General features: G+C 39.9%; 1 protein-coding gene across 2 annotated transcripts in view; it reads right to left on the bottom strand.

Moving 5' to 3' along the window:
* Positions 1–23,895, bottom strand: part of A1CF (APOBEC1 complementation factor) — a 75,195-nt gene that overhangs the window by 40,318 nt on the left and 10,982 nt on the right. For both annotated transcript variants that reach the window (XM_089683130.1, XM_089683131.1), the window contains exons 2-3: positions 15,566–15,709; positions 6,391–6,525 (exon numbers count right to left, since the gene is read on the bottom strand). In XM_089683130.1, coding sequence (XP_089539256.1) covers positions 6,391–6,525; positions 15,566–15,664 — 234 coding nt within the window. In that variant the 5' untranslated portion in view covers positions 15,665–15,709. The remainder of the gene's footprint in view (positions 1–6,390; positions 6,526–15,565; positions 15,710–23,895) is intronic.

The raw sequence follows: 23,895 nt of genomic DNA, 5'->3' as shown, positions 1-23,895 counted from the left end.
GCTTTTTTGCCTTGGACTGTATAACATTTAAAGTGACAGACACTGGATCCCCTGCCCAGGGATTCCTTCAGACAGCTGGATAAGAAGAAGATTATCTGGGGTCTGGGGTGGTACACTAGAAGAAACTGGTTAGCTCTCCAAGAAGAGGATCTTTTCTTTTTGCTGTTTAACTGCCTCCCACCCGCCATATAAGGAAATTATGGGTGGGCGGCGGTTCTCTCGTTCTGGGAGGACGTCCTCCCACTCTAACTGACTCTAATAATAAGTTGATAAGAAGGATCGCTAAGCCAGACCCTGGTGAAAAGAGTGAGGAGGAGGAAAAACCCAATGTGTTGGGGATGTAAGAACCCCTTTCTCAAGAACCTACCTGCTAAATGGATATTCTATATGGTGTCCGGCTCCTGTCAAATGAACAAAATACCCGGCATGCAGACCAAAGTTTAGACTGAACCCTTACTTCATCAACCCTAATGATACCTGATAGAGGTTGTAAGCTTTTTCAATATTTTTCAAAACTAGAAGAATGCTTTGGCTGTGCAATTTACAAGTGTTTACAGTTTAGTAAATGAGACAAAGCTTCACTTTACCATGAATATCTACTTTTTTTTTAGAATTTATTTTTTATTGATTTTCAAAATGTTTACAATAAACAAAATTGAATAAATTGTGAAATAAACAATAAAGAACAAAGACAGAAAGAGGCTCATCAATGAGAGGTATATAGGTACATACAATGTCAATACATAACAGTGAATTAGCTATCATTTGCAGACAATTGAGTAGGTAAATCAGAAATGAATAGATCCCGCAGTTCCCAAACTGCCTCAAAGGTGGGTTAGCATGTAAAGCAGTGAGTTCCATTCGTCTAATCTCTGCTATAACCTTCACTTATTCTGATCGTGTGTGTGTGTTTGTGTGGGGGGGGGCTAGTAGAAACCCAATGCATGGGAATGGTTCTCCGGGCTGCTGTAAAAACATGGGAGGATAGTTTCCTGACAAATTTGGAGAAGCCTGAAAAAGGTAGGCCCAATAAAAAGTGGATGGGCTCAAATACGACAGGAGCCTTTACGAGGAGTTGCAAAAAGGTTAAAGACCTCTCTCCAAAAAGATGCAATGTGTTGGCAAGTCCAAAAAATGTGGTAGAGAGTGCCAGTTTCCTCGCCACATCGCCAGCAGGCAGGAGAAGCGTTCGGATTGTGAGTATGGAGAACCTCAGGAGTCCTATACCAAAACATCAGTATTTTATAAGTGTTTTCTTTATATAATACACATATAGAAGACCTGGAGGCAGCCTCCCAAATTCTACTCCACTTTTCCACGCAATATCCCATTGAAGGATTTGGGGCCATTTGTGCATATAGAGGTGCATGTCAATAGTAATGGGACAGGCTTTTTGAAGAGGAAATAATACCCTATTGGTACGGACCCTGAATGCAGATGCGTTCAAAGGGAGTAGACTTCTCAAGGGTTAGAGCAGAGGCTTTAGAGGAAATAAAGTGATGCATCTGTAGATAAACATAACACTGGTGAGATGACATATGGGAAGCTTTTTGGATCTCAGAAAAAGGTTTAAGTTTGCGGGTCACTGGGTGGACCAAGTGTCGCAACTGCAACATATTGGCTAAGGGATGCATGTGAACCAATGCCATGCTATCAGGATGACTGGGATTAAGTATAACATTGGCCAGGGGGGAAAACTGAGAAGCCAGTGCATATCTAACCCTACACCGCCTCTATATAGATAACGTAAAATGCATAGGCCCGAGTAGGAGATGTTTATAAGAGGAGGTTGCAGTGTTGGTCAAGGACCAGTGTAGAGAGCAGGGGTGTGTTGGGCTTATCTACAGCCCCTCAATCTTGGCCCATTTATTAGGGGGGCATTGAGAAGACCACAAGACCAGGGCACTGAGTAGCCAAATAATACGACACTAAACCGTCGCAGTGCGATTTATTATGCCAAATGAAATAGGATTTCTGAAGGGAGCACAACTTAGTTATGGGAATAGGAACAGGAAGCGCCTCAAACAAGTAGAGAAGTTTGGGCAATATGGTAATTTTTACCATTTTAATCCAGCCAAGAAAGGAAATGAAAAGATTATCCCAAGATTTTAAAGATTGAGTAATTGCATGAAACAGAGGGGAGAAATTTGCTTCACAAAGGAAGTGGTACGAGGAAGTAAGATTGATACCTAAATATTTCAAAGCGAGGGTGCATCACCGATAGAAATAATTTAACTGAAGGGAGGGTAAAACTGTAGATGGGATATGGAGCGGTACTGCTTTAGTTTTAGACGCGTTGATCTTATAACTTGACAGTGCACCAAAAAGCTGTAAAGTACGGTGTAAGATCGGCCGAGTAATGTGGGGTTCCGTCAACATCAACAAAATATCAGTAGCAAACAAAGACAGTTGAAAGTCCCTATCGTGGGTGCGAATCCCATGGATATCTGAGTTGGCTCTAATAGCTGTAGCCAGGGGTTCAAAACAGAGGATAAATAACAAGGGGGAAAGCGGGCATCCCTACCGAGTGCCATTGGACATCTGGAAGGAAGGGGATAGAAACAATGCTAATTTGACTTGGGAAGTAGGAGTGAAAAAAAGGGCATTTAAGGCAGCTACAAACGGACCACTAAACCCAAATCTCCCCAGGACTAGAAACATGTATGGCCAACTAAGTCTATCAAATGCTTTTTGACCATCCAAGCTCAACAGGAGAGTAGGAGTTGGAGACTTATTGACTAGATCAATCAGGTCAATAGTCCTTCTGGTATTATCTGCAGCATGTCTATAAATCCCACCTGGTCCCTGTGTATAAGCTTGGAGATACATTTGGCCAATCTGTTAGCTAGTATTTTTGTAAAAATCTTGTAATCGGAATTTAATAAGGCTATAGGGCGATAGTTATCTGGAATGATCCTTATCCTGCTTGGGGATCACAGAAATGTATGTGCAGGTAAAATCATCATGTGGATGCACCTGTTTCAGGAGATCCTGGAACAGGATCAGGAGATGGGGGGCCAAGATACTGATAAAGGACTTGTAATTTAAATAAGGAATACCATCTGGCCCTGGAGATTTCTGAGAAGGGAGGTGTTTGACAACATTCAAGAGTTCTTCAGTAGAGATATCTGCATTGAGGGCTGTAACATCAGAAGGTGACAAACATGACAATTGAAAGAAACAAAAAAAAGCATCAAAAGCTGCCATCTGAAGGGGGAGGGGGGTGGTGGTTAACAGGGCCTAGGCAATTATAAAGTTTCTCATAGTATTCCCCAAATACTGTAGCCATAACATGTGGGTCATATGTGGGTTTGCCATCAGATTGGAGGAGGTGGCCCGGTAATGAGGGGGACAATTGGGATTTAAGTCTATTTACAAGTATACAATGCTGTTTATTAGAGAACTCATAACATTTTTGCCTAACCCAGGCAAGAGACTGAGCAGATTTTTGCAGATCAAGAGCCTTCATTTGATCCCTGTCACGAATGCGAGATCGCTGCCACTACTATGTGACGATCCCACGATCGCTGTCATCAATATGTGACGAACGCAGCGTCAGACTCCAGCCCTTCTCACCACACTCATGACCGAAGGAGTAGCCAGTCTAAAACCGCAATGTCACGTGCATAACAATGCCACACCCAGCTGCACTCTGCACAACGATTTTCCAGCTAATGGGACCACAATCGATTTACCGGCAGACTGTTACTAGGTCAGATTAATTACACAATTAACCCTTCACACTGCCATTACCTCCTTTTTTGTATAGAGAAAGAGGAAACTTGGCGATATCCGCAATAACACTATGATGGTTGAGGTAATCGTCTGCATAACATGGTTATGCAGATGGTAAACAAACACAGTAGCGTTCTCTTTAGAGGCAGGAATTCGTAAATTGCAATACAGAGCTATAGAAACAGTTCAACACTTTCAGAAGGAAAGATTTATTACTAAAAGGTCAAACGGGTGCAATAAAAATATTTACAGAAAAAGATGTAACTAAGATATATATATAAATATACAGAGACCAACAGCACAGCAAAGAGATATCAGAGAGGTGAAAGGGTTAAGGTACTTGCCAAAGTCCTGGGTTAGCAGATCCAAGTTTCAGAGCGAAAGGGCATGTGTCTCCCCAGGTGGTACTGATGTTAAAAAGGGAGACGTCTTCAACTACTTCTCTTAGGCCTGACAGCCCAATTTGTAGTTCCCCAGCAGGGGGTGTCTCTGAAGTCAAGGACCAATACCCCGTTTAGGGCGTGGAGGTCTGGGCGTGGACCTAAACTAGAGCCAAAATCTCGTTTAGTTTATATTTTGGCTCATAACTTTTCCTATGCGCAAGTGACACTCCACCCGTGGGTAGATTATTATGCAGACACGTCTGAGGATTGATTAGATATGAATTATGAAATTCTACACTGAATGGTTCACGAGATCTACTTTTCTGCTTTCCTATGTATTCGAGACAAGGCGAGTGACCTATCAAACTGTTTGGCTCCTCTTAGCCAATCTGACGATATGTCTGGTTTTTATATAAGTCTCTCATATTCCAAGATATGAGACATAGGGGAAAAATGGATCTTTTAAAAAAGTTATCTGGTTCAATGTCTTTTGAACTCCTGGGAAGGCTGCGTTATCTTTTTACGAGGTGTTAAATGGCACAGGTTGCTCAAACAGCCAGGCCCCAGCTCCCTTGGGGATTTTATAGCACGTAGCCCCCTGCTGGGCTCTGGCCTCCTGTGACACTTTCAACACACATATGTCCCTGTGAATTAACAGAGACGGAAGGGGAGAATGAGGGGGAAATATGTTTGTCAGGATAGTTAACCCCTTGGCCAAGATGGAGGTTGAAGCCAAAATGGTTGAACCGCGTCCATCTCTGGGTGTACGCCTGCCACATTCCTGTATAAAGGAAACTTTCTGAAGCCAAGGAATAGATGGATTGTTTAGTAATCAACACTTGGCCAAGGATAATTGATGTAGGAGGGATTGTCTAGCACAAACAGAGGCCTTCTTCAAACGAGAACCCATGGAGATACAGAGGCCTCTGAGAACGGCCTTATGGGCCTCCCAGAGGGTCGAGGATGATGATACCGAACCAGATTAAGTTGGAAATAATCATCCAACCCTCGAGAGAGCTCCTCCCGAAGTTGTTCCGAGTGCAGGAAACTTTCATTGAGGCACCAATGATGAATACAGTATCTACTTTAATGACAAGCGAGAACAATTTAAAAAAAAACAGCGTATTTGCTTGCATATGATTGGATGATAGAAGTCAGCAGAGCTTTGCCACATTTACTAAGCACTTGCAAAGTGCACAGTCTATTTACCTTTAGTAAATTAATATGAATATTTTGCCTTATGTGACTTTCTATAAAATGACAAACTGTTACAGCCTGTAGAAATGTGTTTGCCCCAGCTGTCTTCCAAATGTTATTTTAAAATCATGCAAGTTCTAAGTATTGGATTTCTATAACTTTTGACTTTCTAGAAACAAACTTTATTAGACTGTCATTAGGCAAGAGTCATTTGTCCACAAACACGCAATAACAATTAAACATTTCTAACTATTTATTTAATGTACAAATGTGTGCACTACTCATGCCCGTTATTCAACTGTTTTAATGTTGCTTTACTGTAGCAAGCACACATTCCATACAGGTCAGCCAGGAACCTAAGGTACTGTAGATCTAAACTTTGCTTGTTATAGTTTATCTTAAACAGCTGTCAAGCTTTTTTCTTTTCTAAAATACTATTTTCACTGTATGTTTCCTTTACACCTCAGGGCTGCTGATCTCCTCCAGCCTTTTTCACCAACTTCATGTCCATATGCACTCAATTTAATGTCTATTGCTACTTTAAGTACACCTTGTCACTAGACCATTAATTTCAACAACAATCTTCTCATAATATTACGGTGCATTTAGGGCACTTTATGCAAGATTTTTTTACCTGTAAAAGTCTCTCTTTTGTAGACATGGAAAATCCCTTGGGCGCCACCATCTTGGATGTGATGTCATCAGCCCCACCAGACTCAGGGTTGTAGATCATGTGATATTCTATAATGTTTCCCTTTGTTCTTTTCCTGGCAGCTACACAAAAGTTTATGTAGGGAGGTGAAGGGAGATGCGGAGGCACTGGGCCAGCTCAGAGAGTAATAAGAGACTCCCAAAAGAGGAGAGGGCTATAACCCTAGGGGTTGTGCTAGGGAATTAACTCTTCCTGAAGTAGTCAAATTTGCTAGCAAGTTTAAAGACACATTTAAAGTCAATAAAAAATGTTAATGCCAAGAAACAAATAAATAAAATACTTGATTCTGGTGACAGGGTCTCTTAAATTACCCAAATGTATTATCCCAATTTTTCCTATCTCCATTGTATGTTCCACTTTTACCTTTTCACATAATGGTATGAGTTCATCCTCAAAAAGATCACGGGGAAGTTTGCCGACAAAGATCTCACAGCCTCGTTCTGGAGGTGGACCGTCCCATCCGGGAGGAGGGCCTCCATATCTTCTCTGCCCATTTTCCTGTTGAAAAAAATGGCTTATTACCAAAACCACAAGTGAATGTTTTTCTATGATCTAAAACTGGAAAACCTTGATATGGATGTTTAACGCTGATTCAAAATGTAGGTCAGTTATTTTTTAAACTAGATTTCAACATGCTTGAAAGTATGCCTCCACCAGAGATGAATGATATTGCCACATCAGAAAAAATTCTATTCCTATTATATCACAAGCTATTGTTCTTAAGCCTTATAATTGGTAAGCTCTGCAATCAATAAGACTCCATCTTGTACTATTTTTACTTCATCTTAGTGAATACTTATTGGTTGCCATGGATTGCTGCACTTAAGAATAAGATTTATGTAATAAGGTTGCTGAATATGTTGTTGCTTCATTATGTGTTTTAGGTTTAAATAGCCTCATTGGTGATAGACTTTTAGGATTGCTGAATGAGCTGGGGGTACATCCCTAATCTTCACCCTCCTCATGGACTGCATATACATAGAAAAGTTTTTATTCCGACAATAGGAAAGCTAGAGGTTGTAATATGATGACCGTGTGTTTCTCTGTGTGCAGAATCAATTTTATGACTATTAATCATTGAGAAGCTAGATCTTCACATTTACCTTATTCACACAGAACAACCAAATCTAAAGAAATTGCTAAGTTGAAGAATCTTCATTTTATGGGGGGTTTAGATGCACTTTAAACCACAAAGGTTGATGCGGTCTGAGTGAGGCTATGGCAAAGGCTGGAGACAAAATCTTGAATCCTTGAAGGAAGACTCCCCCATTGTGCTCCCCAAATTACACAAACTTTATTGACACACCAAAACATATCTATATTACTATATTCCTTTTTTAGAAACACAGTTAAAATTACACATCACTGATATCAGACATTCTGCTAAATTTAAAAACTGTACTGTATATCTATAGGGAGGTATGGAAATTGTTATATGCTGTAGACACAAAGCATTATGACATGTTGCACTGTATGCCATATACAGGGAAATTACATGAAAATTGATTATTTTTTTCAATAGCGCATGACAATATTCAGTCAATATATGGTTGCACAACTAGAGTCAAATATTTTAAACAATCAGGAGACTTGTATCTGGTATAACAAATATGATCATTTTATGACTCATTAGTAAATCACTTACACCATTTGGACTCAATTTTGAACTCAATTCAAAACAATTATAATTGCTATTATCAAGTTATGTGCATGCATTTTATTTAGATTATTGCAGGAATTTATATACAGTGTTGCGGTGCTTGACATATTGTACATTCACATCAACATTTGGAATTTATTTGTAGTTGTGAGCTACAACAGTACATGTGCTGAAATTTATACATTACTTTTCAAAAGACGTATAGTTTTTTGGGGACAATGGGTGAAGGTCTGCTGTTAAGTGGAATTATAATATATGCAATGTCTTGTTTGTTGCAAGAAGCACATAGAAGTGGTACATCATAAGATACGCATCAATCTTGTTGCATAATCAACACTGGAACACTGCTTTTTCTTTAAAACAGTGGGTTGATTATTTAAAGGCAAGTATACTGTTTGCAATGGATTATTTCCAACAGCTTTGTGAATGAGGTGAAGCTTTGCTGACTTCCATCATCTAATCATGTGTAGCTTCCTGCCCTAATCAGGCTAAATATAGTTTTTGGCCTCACTGTACTCGGTGGAGTGGTGATCTGTTGTTTTTTTTTTGTCTGGTCAGGTTTTCCTGAGGTCACTTGTTGATTGTTTGTGTCTGCATCTGGAAGAAGCTTCAAAAACATAGAATAGGAGGATTAACCACTGATTTTGGAATATTTTTCAAACCTCATCCAATCCATGAGGAGGGGGTGCCCAGAGGTTGGTGGGAGAGGTGAAAAATGTGTGGGAGGCCTGTTGAGAGTTTTCTTGCCTTGGGACTGCTGCCCCTGCGATGCAGTTTGGGCCTCAGCAAGTTCTGGGTTGAGGGCCTGGAAAAGATTTACGAAAAGGACTTTTGCTGGAGGGCATCATCTTTGAGTCTGATCTGGAGTAGGATCTTTGTCTCCCTCACTGAAGAGTGTCATGTGGAAGCTGGGTGGCAGACAGCTGTTCTAGGACATTGTGAGTAGGACCTGGTTTTTGGCTTTCAGGTGTGCATGTGCTAGAGGTAATTGAGTGCCAGAGGTTACTAGATGGACTGGGTCTGCTCTTACAGAGACCAAAAATTACTAGCCTTTCCCTGTTACCTCCTGTTCCAAGATGATTTTGTAAGAAGTTTGTCCTGTTGGTTTCTGTTGGCATTTTGGAGTATCCTGAACCCTTAAATCCTCTCCTGTTTAAGTTTCTACAAAAAGACATCTTCAAGATTGTGTTATCGGTGTGCTTGGAGCTGTGTCTGTGGCAGGCAGCCTCTGTGCTAGCAAGGAAGACCTGGGCATATTCTCTGCCGCCCTTCCGTGGGTGCGTACTACACATGTGCTGTTTTTTTCTAATTTCCTTGCACATAATTTGGTATTCGTTGCCAAGAGAAATTTCACCACATTCACTAAGCCCCAGGGAAAATTCTCTTGCAAAGTGAACAGCCTATGTGTCTTTAGTAAATCAACCACAGTGTATCCAATAATTAAAAACCACATCTATTTATATTGCATACCTATTATTGCTCTTGTTTAGACTTGTGCTTGTTGTATGTTCAGAGAGATAGGGAGCCCTTCTGTTGTGTGTTATTGTTTGGCATCACCATGGTCACAGTGAGAACATGAAGAGCAGTCTCCACCCCCTCCTCGTTCATATATACCCACACAACGATGGCCCCCTTCCTGGCCTGAAGAGGAAGCAGGCATGCTCCGAATGCCTGCCAACACCCTCTGCCACATGACCGAAAGTGACGTCTGCTTCTCCTTCCTGGGGTACCCGAGTCCATGGGAAGCAATGGGAGCCACCAGCGCCACCCCAAGATGTCGTCCGGATACCACTGAAGCAACACACACCCCAGAATACAGTGGAAGATTCACACATTACAAGGGATTTATACCATTATCATTGTGAGTTGATTATCTTCTTTTTGATAACTGTTTTAGCACGTGCTGCACTTAGATGGCGCCTACTTTTTTTCTCCACATTTTGGAGTATCCTGAACCCTTAAATCCTCCCCTGTTCAATTTCTGCAAATTAAGTCTACAAAAAGACATCTTCAAGACTGAGCCCGTGCTATCGGTGTGCTTGGAGCTGTGTCTGTAACAGGCAGCCTCTGTACTGGCAAGGAAGACCTGGGCATATTCTCAGTGGCCATTCCGTGGGGTGACCACTACACATGTGCAAGAAAAAATGCTGTTTTTCCCAAATTTCCTTGCACATGATTGGGTATTCTTTGCGAAGTAAAATTTCACTACATTCACTAAGCTCTAGGGAAAAAGTGAAAAGCCTATGTGCCTTTAGTAAATCAACCACAGTGAGTCCAATAATTAAAAAACACATCTGGTAAATAGCTATTTATATTGCATACTTATTACTGAGATTGAACATTTTACAAACTTTGTTTATGAACTAAATTTTAACTAAACATAATTGATTATAAAGAGGAAAACATGAATATAGTTTTCTTTGTTTGGAATTATGCACACTTGCTACTGTATAAAGCAGATGCATATTGATACTTTTTCATTTAAAGCCAACCTACTACATATTCCTATAAAATCAAATACATTACCGTTCAGTTTTTAGGAACAGCATCTAATGGTCTTAATGTGTGTCATATGTACACTTACTAGTAAGCGTGAAAAGGAAGGGAAATGAAGACCTGGAGAAAAAAACTCAAAGCTAAATATACAGCCTACATGACTCGGCTGAAAAGGATATATAGGAAGTAAAAGGGTTGATGGCTAACAGTATTATGAGGAAGGGTACTCACTTTATTGGCTGGTTTGAGCTGATGGGCGGGGGGGGGGAAGGGGCTGACGGGGGGGGGGGGGGGGTATGAGTCTGTAGATGGCTGGTGCAGAATCTGTGCAAAGTTTGAGTTTGGTTAGCTTTGAGAGATCTTCCCACAAGCCTCATCAGTTTATATTTATTGGTTAGAGCATAATTTTTGCATAGTATATAATTTGTGAGAACAGCTTGTTTTAGGTATTTAGGGTGTTTGAATGTGATCTGGTTCAAGTGGGGACCTATCTCAGGTAGTGTGGTTAACTTGTGGTGACCTAGTGCTGGTGATATGGACTATGATTGATGAATTGTCTGTGATGCAGTATGGTGCAGCTGGGGGCATCTCGTTCTGTTCAATCCCACAGATACAATTAGGGTTATGCAAAGTGCCTTCAAAGATCTTAGGCCCTGCATATATTGTTGTTGTTGTTTTATTATGTCCTGCTTTTGTTTTTTTTTTTTTTTTAATAAAGGACAGCTATGGCTATTAAAACCCTAAAAACTAGTGTATTGTTTTTAGGGTTTTTACAGTGCTGGGACAAGTACCTTTGGCACCCAAAGAAAGGATGCCTTAGTTCATCTCCTCAAACTTTTTTAATTTGGTTCCGCAAAAATGAACAAACACAAATTTGAAAGATTTATATAAAGAACATTGAGTAAAGAGACAGAGTGAATGAGTTAGCTAACGTTTTATTTACAACTCAGTCACCTGATAGGGGGAAGAGGCAGCATGATGGATGGGGGACAAAGGTGAGAGGATGCAGGGGAATACATAGTGATCAGAAAAAAGGGGTGCAGGACAGCAGGAGGGTTGTGTGCAGGTAAGAGGATGGTGGGATAAGATGAAAGGAGTTATAGGAATTAGGTGGTGCTGTTGGAAGGAAGCATGGAGCTGACATGGAAGGGGATAGTATTGCAGGAAATGCACTGCAGAGGGTAAGTATGGTGATAAGAGCAAAGAGGTGCTGGTGAAAAGAGAGGATGGGAAATCATGGTAAAAATAGGGTGACAAAGCATTACTCACACAGCCAGAACTGTACTGCTACAGAAGTGTTTATCTGTTGCCAGGCCATGCAGTCTATGGAATTCTCTTCCTTCACATAACTGCATCTGGGGAAACTCTCCCCTTCAGAGCTCCATTCCTAAGCAGTCTGCCTAGCCTTTCTGTCCGCAGGAGAAGGAGCAGCTACAGATCCTCAATTGCTGGCTTGCCGGTTTCAGTGGGTAAGGGTGCTGGGAAAGTAAGGGGGGAGAGAAGGTATTTGAGAGTGTGTTGAATAGCTAAGTCATAAAAGGAATGAAGTGGTGTAAAAAAAAAGGTTGATGAGCAAAATTGAGGTGTCACTACTTCAGAAATGAACAGCAGGGGAGAGTTGTTGCTGGGACAGAACTGAGGAATGGATGAGGTGCGCTGGGTCAGCAGGGGAGGAGACATGGGTCCCCTTAGTGTTCTGCCTTGGTGGTCTATTCTTTGTGAAAAATGTTAAGCTATGGGCTACTGTTTGGTGGTGAGAAGTAAGTCAGAATGGCACCATCTGAAATACTCCAGTCATGGTATACAACAAGATAAAATGACAAATCAACCTCTTGCTTTCACTTTTTAAATGTTAAGAATTATACAACAACTGGAATCTGACAGCTAGCTAAAGATAACATTAACAGTTCAATTTAGTTTAAAAAAACAATTACTGTATGGGATAAAAAGAGATGGTACACGTATGAGACAAAAAATATTTCACTTGAATATTGACTCTTCTTCAAAACTTATCATTGAAGCCAAGAGCCTTTAGTAAATATATGTGTGTATATGTTTCGAAAGCAAAAACACAAGTTTAATATTGTTGGATGAGAGTATGGAACTGTATTGACTTGTTGTGCCCTTCTGATTACCATGGGATATCTTGCAGGAGAATCATGGACTGAATGATAGACCTTTTACCCCTGTTCAGTGCCAGTGGGATTTAAAAGCAGTGTTTTCTATTTGGACTGCAATTAACTAGAAATGTGGCAACCTTGACTCCAGAATTGCTAGGCACAATATATTTTACAGTTGTATGAAATACATTCAGGAAATCCGTGGAGGGATTAGTGTACCTTGTATTTTTACTGCACTATGGGAATACATAGTACATTAATATCCATTCCCTTCCTGATTCTGACATTACCTGGGGTTGACAAAAGTTCATTTTTAATTCTCAAACCAAGCACTTAGAGTAACTTGTGCTGTATCTGCCTTGCTAATGGAAATCAGTAAAAGGCATAGGGCTTCTCTGGCCTGCCATTGTATCATATGTCACAAGCAAGAAGGAAAACCCCTCTTTGGTAATGAGAGCAAATTTTTTCTGGTTCTGACCTTTCCAGCTATATTATGCTGAGAATCAAGAGTGTTTTGTCTAAGAGGATAACCAACACTAGGGTGAAAGTCTCAGGTTGAACTAGAAGTGTCCACATCTGTGGGCTCCAACTGACATTTTGGTAAGGACTGAACATACTGTGACCCATATTGGGCTGTGTAATGGCTTTTTGAAGGCAATTGGTCCATGGGTTGACAGCTTTGAGGACAGGTATGAATACTCAGGGACAATAGGCAAGCGACGCTGGGAATGGAAACCCTATGGGCCTGCTCACACCTCTGTGCTTTCTTTGATTTCAACCAGCCCTTGATGTACATCTTAACATAAAGCAATTTCTTTTAACAATGTACGTCAATGCATAGCATGTAAATGAATAAGCACATCTTTAAAAAAAATGGCATTTTGCATGCAACACATTATGAAATGTTTTAAAATGTTAGAATGTGTTTGAAAAAGACAGAAGGGGAGTGGAAGCTCCTTCTGGAATCCTAAAACTGACAGTAAGGCTATTAAATTATTACTGAAGATAATTACAGAAACCCTGAGAGTCAGCCACAGACAATATCAGCTAATGTCAAATAGTCCATTCAGTGTGCAAAAGAATTTTGGCTCTGCAAGGGAAATTTCCGTATAGTTTAGTGAATGAGGCGAAGAACACTAGTGCAATGCATAGGTGAAATTAGGCCCTTAATGTTTCTCCATTTAGTTTGTCTGTCTTAACAGTATACGTTCAAAGCAACAGTTTACTTAACAGTATGCATGTCCAGTCTCCAAGGCTAAATGCTTCTCTGAGTTATTTAAATTATGCTTTCTTAAAATCACTTATACATTACCAACATAGGTTAACAAAGCTTTCACTTAATTGGTTCACTGTCTATGTATCAAAGATAATATATGCATTCCTCACTAGAAACCTAGTAAGTTCACCCTCAGGAAGATTGTCCAAAAATCCCCCCATGAAATTCTATATCCAATGAATAGTACATACCAGAGCTCCTTCTGTGGTAAATGGTGAAGGTCCTCTAAAACACACACAGGGTTAGGGGCCATTTCAGAAAACCCATTGGCATCTCATTCTCTTTTATCCTGCTATTTGCAGTACAAGCAGGGGCGGACTGACCATTTGGAAACTCGGGCACTGCCCGAGGGCCCAGGGTCAGTAGGGGGCCCCATGAGATGCCCCTGGTACCTTTTTCATAGGCTTTTTTGAGTTTGGGCAAGGACACAGGGGCCCCATGATCTCCTATTGCCCGGGGGCCCCATGAGTTGTCAGTCCGCCCCTGAGTACAAGCTTAGGTTTTGTTTAGACTTGTGGTTGGGGGGGCAGCAGAAATGTGCAGTTGCGCAGTTAAGCAAATAGGGTAGCGCAGCAAGCGCCCCACATTGCACACAGTTGTGGTGCATTTGTCAGCAAAAATAAGGTTAAAACAGATTGTAAAAATGCATTGTATTGCTTCCTCATCGCTTGTCAGTAGCCTGTGAAGGATGATCCAAACTGAGATGGGCTTTAGAAGAAAGAGAGATTTAGACACACGTCAAAATCTATCATAAATGTCAGAATTCTGTGCCCTATAGTAGGTGCTCTAGGCCTTTTAAACTGTGTCCATACGCAGTCCGATTCCCTAGCTGAGCTCAGTTAGAGAATGAGAATGCGCACTGCACACACACAGTTTGAATAGTCTAGAGTGGCCACTACTAAGCTAAGCAGGACCTGAGCGAGGACTCACTGTGCAGCGCACAATTTAAATGACGTGGAATGGCCACTGTGGGTTGCATTATTGTGATATTCAGCTCATCCTGCAAATGGCAGCATGAAGGGGAATGAGGGGTCAACTGTGTTTCTGAAGAGGCTCCTCAACACCTGGTTTTAAAACATGCAAACCCCTTCCATGTTTATGATTAATATCTCTTTTAAACACAATGTAGCCTTCCAAATTTATTGTCCAGTTATCAATTTTAATGAGCTAACCAGGGGCAGACTGACAACTCAGTGGGGCCCCCAGACAATAGGGGATCATGGGGCCCCTGTGTCCTTGCCCAAACTCAAAAAAGCCTATGAAAAAGGTACCAGGGGCATCTCATGGGGCCCCCTACTGACCCCAGGCCCTCAGGCAGTGCCCGAGTTTCCAAATGGTCAGTCCGCCCCTGGAGCTAACCCAGGTTTCTGCCATATCCACTATATTATAATCCTTGGCTACCATCAGCAAACCCAGTTTTTTAAAGTGTATCTCTACCCAAATCTTTCTTTTTTTGAGCTTTGAATAGCATGGGGAATAATTGGAACTCCTTTGAGCTTTTACTACAGTCGGTTGGAGAGATTCCTTCACTTCCTGTTGCGTAAAATGGTTGTCCCCGAGTAATGAAAAAAAATCTTTTTAAAAATAAAGATGCTATTTATGACCTGAGTAGGGGAATTGCTAGAACTTCCCACAGCTTTTATTGTTGTCAAGTTCCCTGGTACAGATTTTCCCCTACCTTCTGATTTATAAAAGTTTTTTCCCAGAACAGGAAATGAGGGGAAATCTCTCTAAAAGAGCCTCAAAAAGCACAAAACCTAACATGGGTTCCAATATTTCTCCATTTTATGACTAGAAAAAAGTTTGGGGTATAGATACACATTCATTTTGTTTGCAAAATTCTTGTGTAGTACTTTTCAGTATTACATTTTATTAAGTAGAGGTGAGATAAGACTGTTGTTCCAATACAAACCGGGATTCACACATCACTCAGAAAATAATTAACAATCAAACCTTTTGCAGCTGCGTCATTCAGGGCTCTCGTACCTGTGTCAAATTATATCCTGTGCGCTGAATCAATGCACGCAGTGCGGCTTCCTTCTGAGTGGCGGCCAATCCTTCCCCGGATTTTTGATTTGATTCCATTGAGAATGATTATCAGCAAAAAATCAGGTTAATTAGGTGTGCTCACTGCAATTAAATTTAAGATAAATTAAATGAATTAATATAACTAGAAGATAAAATGTAATTTTGTACACAATATAGAATTATTTGTAACTTAGAATCATATGATGTATTAGTAGTTACATGCCCATTCACAATACATGATTCAGCACTGCTCATATGCCACTGATATATTAACTGACATGTAACTGGAGCAAGGAATCGATGATATTATCAATTAATAGTACAGCAATTAATAATGCAGAGTTGACAAGGTAATAACCTGTATGTTTTACAGTTTCCTCCCAGTCTGGAAAATACATGCCATGTGAGTCACATCTCCCAAGAGAATGGTGATATATGACATATTGACTGAGATATATATCTTGGGGCTATTTTGATTGTATATTCTTCCTTTTTCAACAATATTGACATTACTGGAGTTTCTTCCCTCTAATTCGGCGATGCAGAGTCTCCTGTGACCTGGGTACGCTTCCCCCTTGGCAACTATAGGTAGTGACAGCACACTTCCTGCACTATTGTTTTTACTCATGGCAATCTTCTATGCATATTAGTTAGTGGTTATTGTGTGTAGTCTGTATTGTGGTATGGAATATCCTATTTGTATAATAGCTGCCTATATATGCATATTTTTCGCCATTACAGAAAAAAACTCTGAATCAGCCAGCTTAAACCCCTGAAGAAAAGATTCGAAATGCGTGATATGTTAATATATGCTCTTCATCCTTGGGTTTGGCCTATAGACATCGCTGTTGTATTTAATTTCAACTGATCGCCTTCTCAGTATGTATATTATGTGTTTTACTAGATGTTTCAAAATTTATTTGGAATAAAACTTTATATTTTATCATATAATTTGTTTTTGACATTCCGCTCCACTTAAAGTCCCCACCTATAGAGGATATTTTATTTTCTCTTCATATGTCTTCTGGAAGTTCAACGGCTTTGGGCCACGCGTATAATGCCTGTATGATGATGAACCATGATGAGTAGATAGTAGATAGTAAATAAACACTAACTGGGTGACAGTTAACTTGCTTACAATAGCCATTTGGTTTTACTAATAAACGTATTTTTGCATTATTTTCATCCTTTCATGCATCTCAGTGCTGTTGATTTCCTGTAGGCTCCTTGCAAGCACCTTCTATCGGCTTGTATATCTTCCAGCTACAGTTACATGGCATTTCTCAGGGTGGAGTTTCTAGATGGTGACAACAGTGGTTGCATAATTTATGTTAAAGATGCCACATGTGGTCCATCAGAAACTCATGTGACAGGACAATACAGGAGGAGCACAATTGAGAGACAGAGTTTTACACCTGAACTAAGACTTTCATGCAGGTTTACCAGCTATTATTTTAATGAAAGCTAAAAAATGTAAAGCAGAGCTCCAGTGAAAACTTATAAGATAAAATCTACAAATGTTATTAACATAACCAGCTTTTGATGCAATACTTAGATTTAATTCAGAGGCTTCCAAGCAGTATACTTTTATGTTGCTAGATGTCATTAATATGATGGCCAGCATCATTTAACCCACTTCTATTGAGCTCAGATGGTCCTTGAACCACCCCAAGGGGAAGCTCATCTGTCAATCAATCTGTGCTCTTCTCCTATCAGCATGCTTCTTTTCAGCACATGACCTGATTGGCTCCCCTTTCTGTTACTTCCTCTTATACTCCAACCTGCTATACAAGGACTGTGTGAGGCTGATACAGGTCGCATTCAGGTACTTACACTTGCAGCTAAAAAATACATTTAGTGCTGCAGTAAAGATGGCAGTGCTGCACTATACATTGTGTTTTTTATATCTGACTAGAGTTCGGTTTAAAAACATTGAAGCTTCTTTTGAAACTACATTAATTATTATTATTATTATTATACAGTGTTTATATAGCGCCAAAAAGTTTGCTCAGTGCTGTACATTATAGTGGGAGACAGTACATGAGACAATACAGTAACAAAACAATATACGAGAGGTTCGAGGGCCCTTCTCTTTCGAGCTTACAATCTAGGAGATTTCATTATATGAGATTTCCATTATTAAATTTATGCAATATAATTGGGGATGCACAGATATTGCTTTTTATCGGCAAGTGTGTGTACCGATACTTTCGGTCAAGTACTTGCCGATATCAATACTTTGCCCTGCGATTTGCATTAATAGACGCAAATTGCACAGCAAAGAATAGCCTGCGATTTGAACAGGAATCACATTCCTGTCCAAATCACATGTGGTTTCCCCTCTGCTCCTGTGTGAACCCAGGGTTATCATAGCCTGAGTTCACACAGGAACAGTGCAGGGAGGTTTCCTGTAGAGGAGAGTGGGTGAGTGGGAATTTATACTATGGAGGCAGATGCCTTATATTCTCAGTGGTAGGAGAGCAGAGAAAGCGGAAAGGATATCCCAGCCGCTTTCTTTCCTCTCCTTGCAGGGATGACAGTTCAGGCTAGAGGACTTTTGATTGGTCAGCAGCACCATCACATGGATGGTGCTGACCAATCATATGCCATTTAGCCCGACTGTCATCGCTGCAAGGAGAGGAGAGAAAGCCGCTTCACAGGTCTGGGGATTTGAAATCCCCATGGCTTTCTCTCCTCTCCTTGCAGCAATGACAGTACGGGCTAGATGGCATCTGATTAGTCTACCGCCCATGTGACGGTGCTGACCAATCAGCAGCCCTCTAGTCCAAACTGTCATCCCTGCAAGGAGAGGAAAGAAAGTGGTTGGGATTTGAAATCCCCGCTGCTTTCTCTCCTCTCCTACCACTGAGATTCAGCATGGGATGCCTGCAGGGAGGTTTCCTGCACTGCTCCTGTGTGAACTCGGGCTATGACAAGCCTGGGTTCACACAGGAGCAGTGGGGAAACCGCATGCGATTTGGATAGGAATTGCATTCCTGTTCAAATCTTATGCTAATCTTTGCTGTGCAATCTGCATCCATTAATCCAAAGTGCACCACAAAGTATCAGTTAAGGTATCGGGAGTATGTGCATGAGTATGAGTACTCATGGAAACACTCAGTATCTGCACCGGTGTATTCCTAGTTTTAATAATATTATATATAATTTAATGAACCTTACCACTGGACTTAATTATTGTAAAACAACAATTATGGTACTTTTATATAAGGTGGTCAGACATTAGGAAATGTTAAATAAATTGTAGGCTGCCATTAAAATTAACTAGGAAAGAAAAATTACAGAATGGAAAGATTAATTTCTTGTTTTTCTTGCTCATCATGGCAGCAGACAATGGGTTATTGTTTCACCAATGCCATGAAGATGGACCAGGAAGGGAAATTGCGAAAAGCAAAATATACAATTTTGTGACATACAGTATATATATAGTCAATGCTACCTAATCCCACTTCTAATCTCATGGTGTGATGCAATGTTTGGGAGAGTATTGGCCCATTTATCTTTAAATGGATCAATTTAATCTATCCATTCTTATATGTGCTCCTACTATGCAGGCTCTGGAAATTTAAACATAGGACCACCATATACATAGAGGTCCCTTGGCTTGGGCTTTATGTATGCAAATGGGTGCAAACAAAACCCTCTGCCCGCTGTTAGACAGGGCAATTCGGTTGTTTTGCAGGATGGGTGGTAAGTGTGCTGGGAAATCCTTTGTTTGTGATGTGCATTGCCCTTCCATGTGAACCTTATAGGTAAGGGTGGTTGCCACTTTTCTGTACCATTGATATTTAGCACTATCCTAGAGGGTAATAATGAGAGCTTTTGACTCATTGCATGTGAATATTTTCTAGATTAAGAGGGAATGTAAGCGTTATCAATGTATGCAACATTTCTCTCCATTGGGTGAATCACTTTGCAGTGATTTTCTCACACATTTGCTCCTCTAGGGCTTTAAGTCTTGTTACACGGCTGTTAAAAAAATCTGTTTGAGATTCTTTACTCTGTGTTGGCCATGCATTTACTTGTCAGGAAGAAAAACTGAAAATCAGAAACTGCCCATGTTCACAAATTTTCAAATTGCTTGAAAAGTTATAACTCTGTCTATGGCCAGCATAGAACATCCATTTTATTTTATCTACTCTACATTTGAATGTTTTTGTCTTCCTCACACTCTCAATACTTAGTTGAGATTTTTTTGATATTTTATGTTAATTCCACATTTTCACTGTTCCATTTGTAATACTTTAGAACACATCACATAGGCATTAGGGTTTTGTCTTTTGTATGTGCATTATTATCCTTTCAGGGAACCTAGCTACAGTTTCAGAGATAAGTAAATTATGTTTATTCTGTGTAGATCAATATTTTGATGTTTGATCTTATTGACTGAAGTAAAATTCCATATGGTAATTAGAGCAATTGTCTGGATCACATTTGGCGCACATAATACTTGTTTTCATTTAAAAAGAAGTGAATGTATCTAAGCCCATAAAAATATGTTGTTTGGACAGTTTTATTATTATTACCTTTATCCACTCATAGATTTTCTAAATAGCTTTAAAAAAACGATAATCAATTTTCTTGCATGTAACCATTGTCAGGTACAGGTGGCAGAACCTGCAGGAACAGTAGTACTGGAAGGCAAGAATCTTTTTTATGTGCTGTGCTTTTCATCTTTCTATTCATCTCTGCTGAAAAAGCACAGATAAGTAGTGATAGCCCAGTGCCATGTGGCATTACCTCAAAGACAGTGATTTTCAGATAACTTGACATACATATAAACATGTCAAGTAGACAAGGGATTGTTTATTTGGAACTTACATGGATACAACCCAAACTTATGATTATTTGTTTGAGAATGATCAGACCTTTTCCATGCAATAGTCACACATGCCATTCCAGGGTCGGACAATTCCCAGTTGTTAGGTTGCTATAACGTCACCCATAGGCTTACTATGAGGCATCCATTGTCGGCTGTCCATCTGCACAACCCTATTGTCTTTTGTACACCTTATAGAATAAGCATGCAAGTGCATTAAACTATAATAAATCTGCTGGGAATTCTTTGTCTATTGGTTGCCTTGGTGAAATTAAATGAGTAAATGGAGGCCACAGAATGATACCAATTTTTGTCTTGGAGAAAGGGTCATGGGGGATGGGGGGCGGGCGGGGGGTAACAGTATAATAGCTGACTGATAATTGTACGCACAAATGGATTGTACAGTATTTACTTATATTATTGCAGAGACCTTAAAAGTGTGTGGGCTCTCACAGAATTGAACGTATTCATAAAAATCAGTTGAATTCTACAAAAAAAAACCTTACAAAAAAGCTTAGTAGATTGAACTGTTAGGTTGGGTGGTTGAACAAGGCAAAGTGAGATTGCAGTAACTCAAATAGACCAATCACAATGAACTTTTTTACTGACTGACTAAACTCACTGACTACAGCAAAATAAATTTGATCAAGTTGTTAGTAAAATTCAACCAACCAGAACATAATATCTCTCAAAATGTTTCTAAAGCAAAATCTTTAGTTTTGGATGGAGTGGCAAGGCAATAAAACCCCTGTCAGGTTTTTATGTATTATTTTAATCAATGGTTTTTATTGGTACATTTCCATATAGTAGACAACATCACAGTAAGAATAAAGCTTCTTTACAAAACATTAAAACACATTTTTTGTAAACATTATTGTTAATGGTAATGGTAACAGACCATACTTAACTTTGGTAGTATGACAACACTTATTAGAGTCAAAAATGGAGTATTGTGCATGTAAATACAACACATAGATAACAAAACTTATGGGTGTGGATGGAGGTGGGAATGGTGTCTCTGAGCAACATAACCTAAAAGAAGAGTGAACCATTGGCATTTCGGTCAAAATATCAGTATAATTGCAAGATGAGGTCAGAGACTCTTTCCAGTCATTTCCAAATTGTTCCTAAATAGTAACCAATTTATTCAAATTCAAGATCAGCCCATTTGAGAATAGCAATGTTTCCAAAACAGATTTTTTTTTTCATAGTACCCATTCTGCTAAGGGTGGTGGTTTGGTGGCTTCTCAATATTTGGGGATCAGGCTTTTGGATGAGTTTAACATGTGGGGCAACACTGATTTCCTGTATTTTGCAGTGGACATACAGTAGATATCTTGTGGGAGAGTCACTGTGGTGATATGCATTACAAAAGTTGACAATCTACTTCCAGTAGGGTTTTATTAGTAAACAAGTTCAGAAGATATGAGATTGGGTCCTGGGAGCTACTCCACACCTCCAGCAAAACAGTAAGGTCTGGTGGTCCAAGATAAGCACCATTTTATATAGTAATGAGATACTGTGAGAAGGTATTCCCATAGGTAAAAACAACTGCTCTCAGAAGTAAGGTGAGCTTAAAGAATACCTTCACTTTTGTTGAGAAAAAAACATCTCCTCTGGGTGATCAATAGACATTGCAGGGATTTTAACAAATTTTGTTGCAGATTCCTACCTTTTTGTTACTCTGAATAAATAGCTATTTGTTTGGATATGTCAGTGTCCAATGTGAATCTGACTGGGAGTGACTTAAATTGGCTGATTCACTTGCAGGGTTCTAATGAGGAAAATTGCAGTGTCTGAATCCTTTTAGAAGTAATTAATCATTTGGTAATATCTCCCCAAAAATGAAATTTATGTTGCAAAGGATGCCTAAAATCTGTCTTGTAATTTAGTGCAGACTTGTAGGAAAATCAGTGACCCAATCACACAAGCAGGAAATGACATTGCTGGGTGTGTAAAGTATACCAGCTGTGTACAGAACGCCTCCACGTTGCTATATTGCATTGGATTTTAGAGAAAAGTACAGAGCTGAAGCTTAAAAAAGGAAAGGTCATTTTTCATATGGCTTGCCTAGCAATTTTATATGCTACAGTATTTTTTTTTATTTGCTTTTTTTTCCCACAAAAGGGGAGAATATTAGTGGTTTGGAAGCTGTTTAACAAAATTAGATAGTTGGAGTTTTCTCCAGTAATCTAAAGGTGTAGGACTCCAGCATCTTCTAAATTCAGTAAGATTAAGAACTTAATCCCTATGTGATGTAGTCTCAGTTGGTTGTCTACTTTCCAGTTGTAAAAAATACAAGCATTTAAACTGGGTGAACATTTTGGGTTGGTCATAATAGGTAGAAGGGGGAGATCTTTTGCAAGTTTTGTTGGCATTGCTCAGAGTCCCAAATTGTGGGACCTGTGGAGCTGTGATTTATGTACCCAAAGCCATATGCTGAAGTCCTGACCGCAAGATTTTTTTCAACCTCCACCCCTTGTTTCTAAGATTTCCTATAGCTCAGTCTAGTCCTGTTTGGTATCAAGGATTAGGTTATAATATTTCAAGGTTTCGGGAAAGCCCATGCTTCCAGTAGGTTACTTATGGTTAATAACTGAGATTGTTTTCTAGATTTCTTATGTGACCATGTATATTCTATGAATTTAGAGATTAAATATCAAAGGATTTCATATACAGGGGTATTGGAACAGAAATAACACATCTCCACTGCTCTAGAGTCCAGTGGTGGCATGCTTTACACCACTGCATCTGATGCTTTGCATTACATTTGGTGATGTAAGGCTTGCATGCAGCTGCTCAGCCATGGAAACCCATTCCATGAAGCTCTCTTTGCACTGTTGTGCTAATCTGAAAGCCACACAAAGTTTGGAGGTCATTAGCTATTGACTCTGTAGACAGTGAGTGACTGCTGTGCATGTGCTGACCCTGCTCTGTCATTTTCCACAGCCTACCATGGTTGCTGTTGTTCCCAGTTTCTTCCACTTTGTTATAATACCACTAACAGTTGACCGTGGAATATTTAGTAGTAAAGAAATTTCACGGATGGACTTATTGCACAGGTGGCAACCTATCACGGTACCACACTTGAATTCACTGAGCTCCTGAGAGAGATCCATTCTTTCAGAAATGTTTGTAGAAGCAGTCTGCATGCTAGGTGCTTGATTTTATACACCTGTTGCCATGGAGGTGATTGGAACACCTGAATCCAATGATTTGAAGTGATGTCCCAATAATTTTGGCAATATTTTTTATTTATTTACAGGTACTTATATAGCTCCGTCAATTTACGCAACGCTTCACATATATATTGTACATTCACATCAGTACATTCACATCAGTCCCTAACCCTCAAGGGGTGTACAATCTAAGGTCCCTAACTCACATTCATACATACACATACAAGGGACAATTTCGACAGGATCCAGTTAACCTACCAGCATGTTTTTGG

Source organism: Staurois parvus, unplaced genomic scaffold, assembly GCF_062004578.1.
Source record: "Staurois parvus isolate SC_StPar_1 unplaced genomic scaffold, SC_StPar_1.0 ptg000303l, whole genome shotgun sequence".
Taxonomy (NCBI): Eukaryota; Metazoa; Chordata; class Amphibia; order Anura; family Ranidae; genus Staurois; species Staurois parvus.
This window is presented reverse-complemented; position numbering and strand designations above follow the sequence as displayed.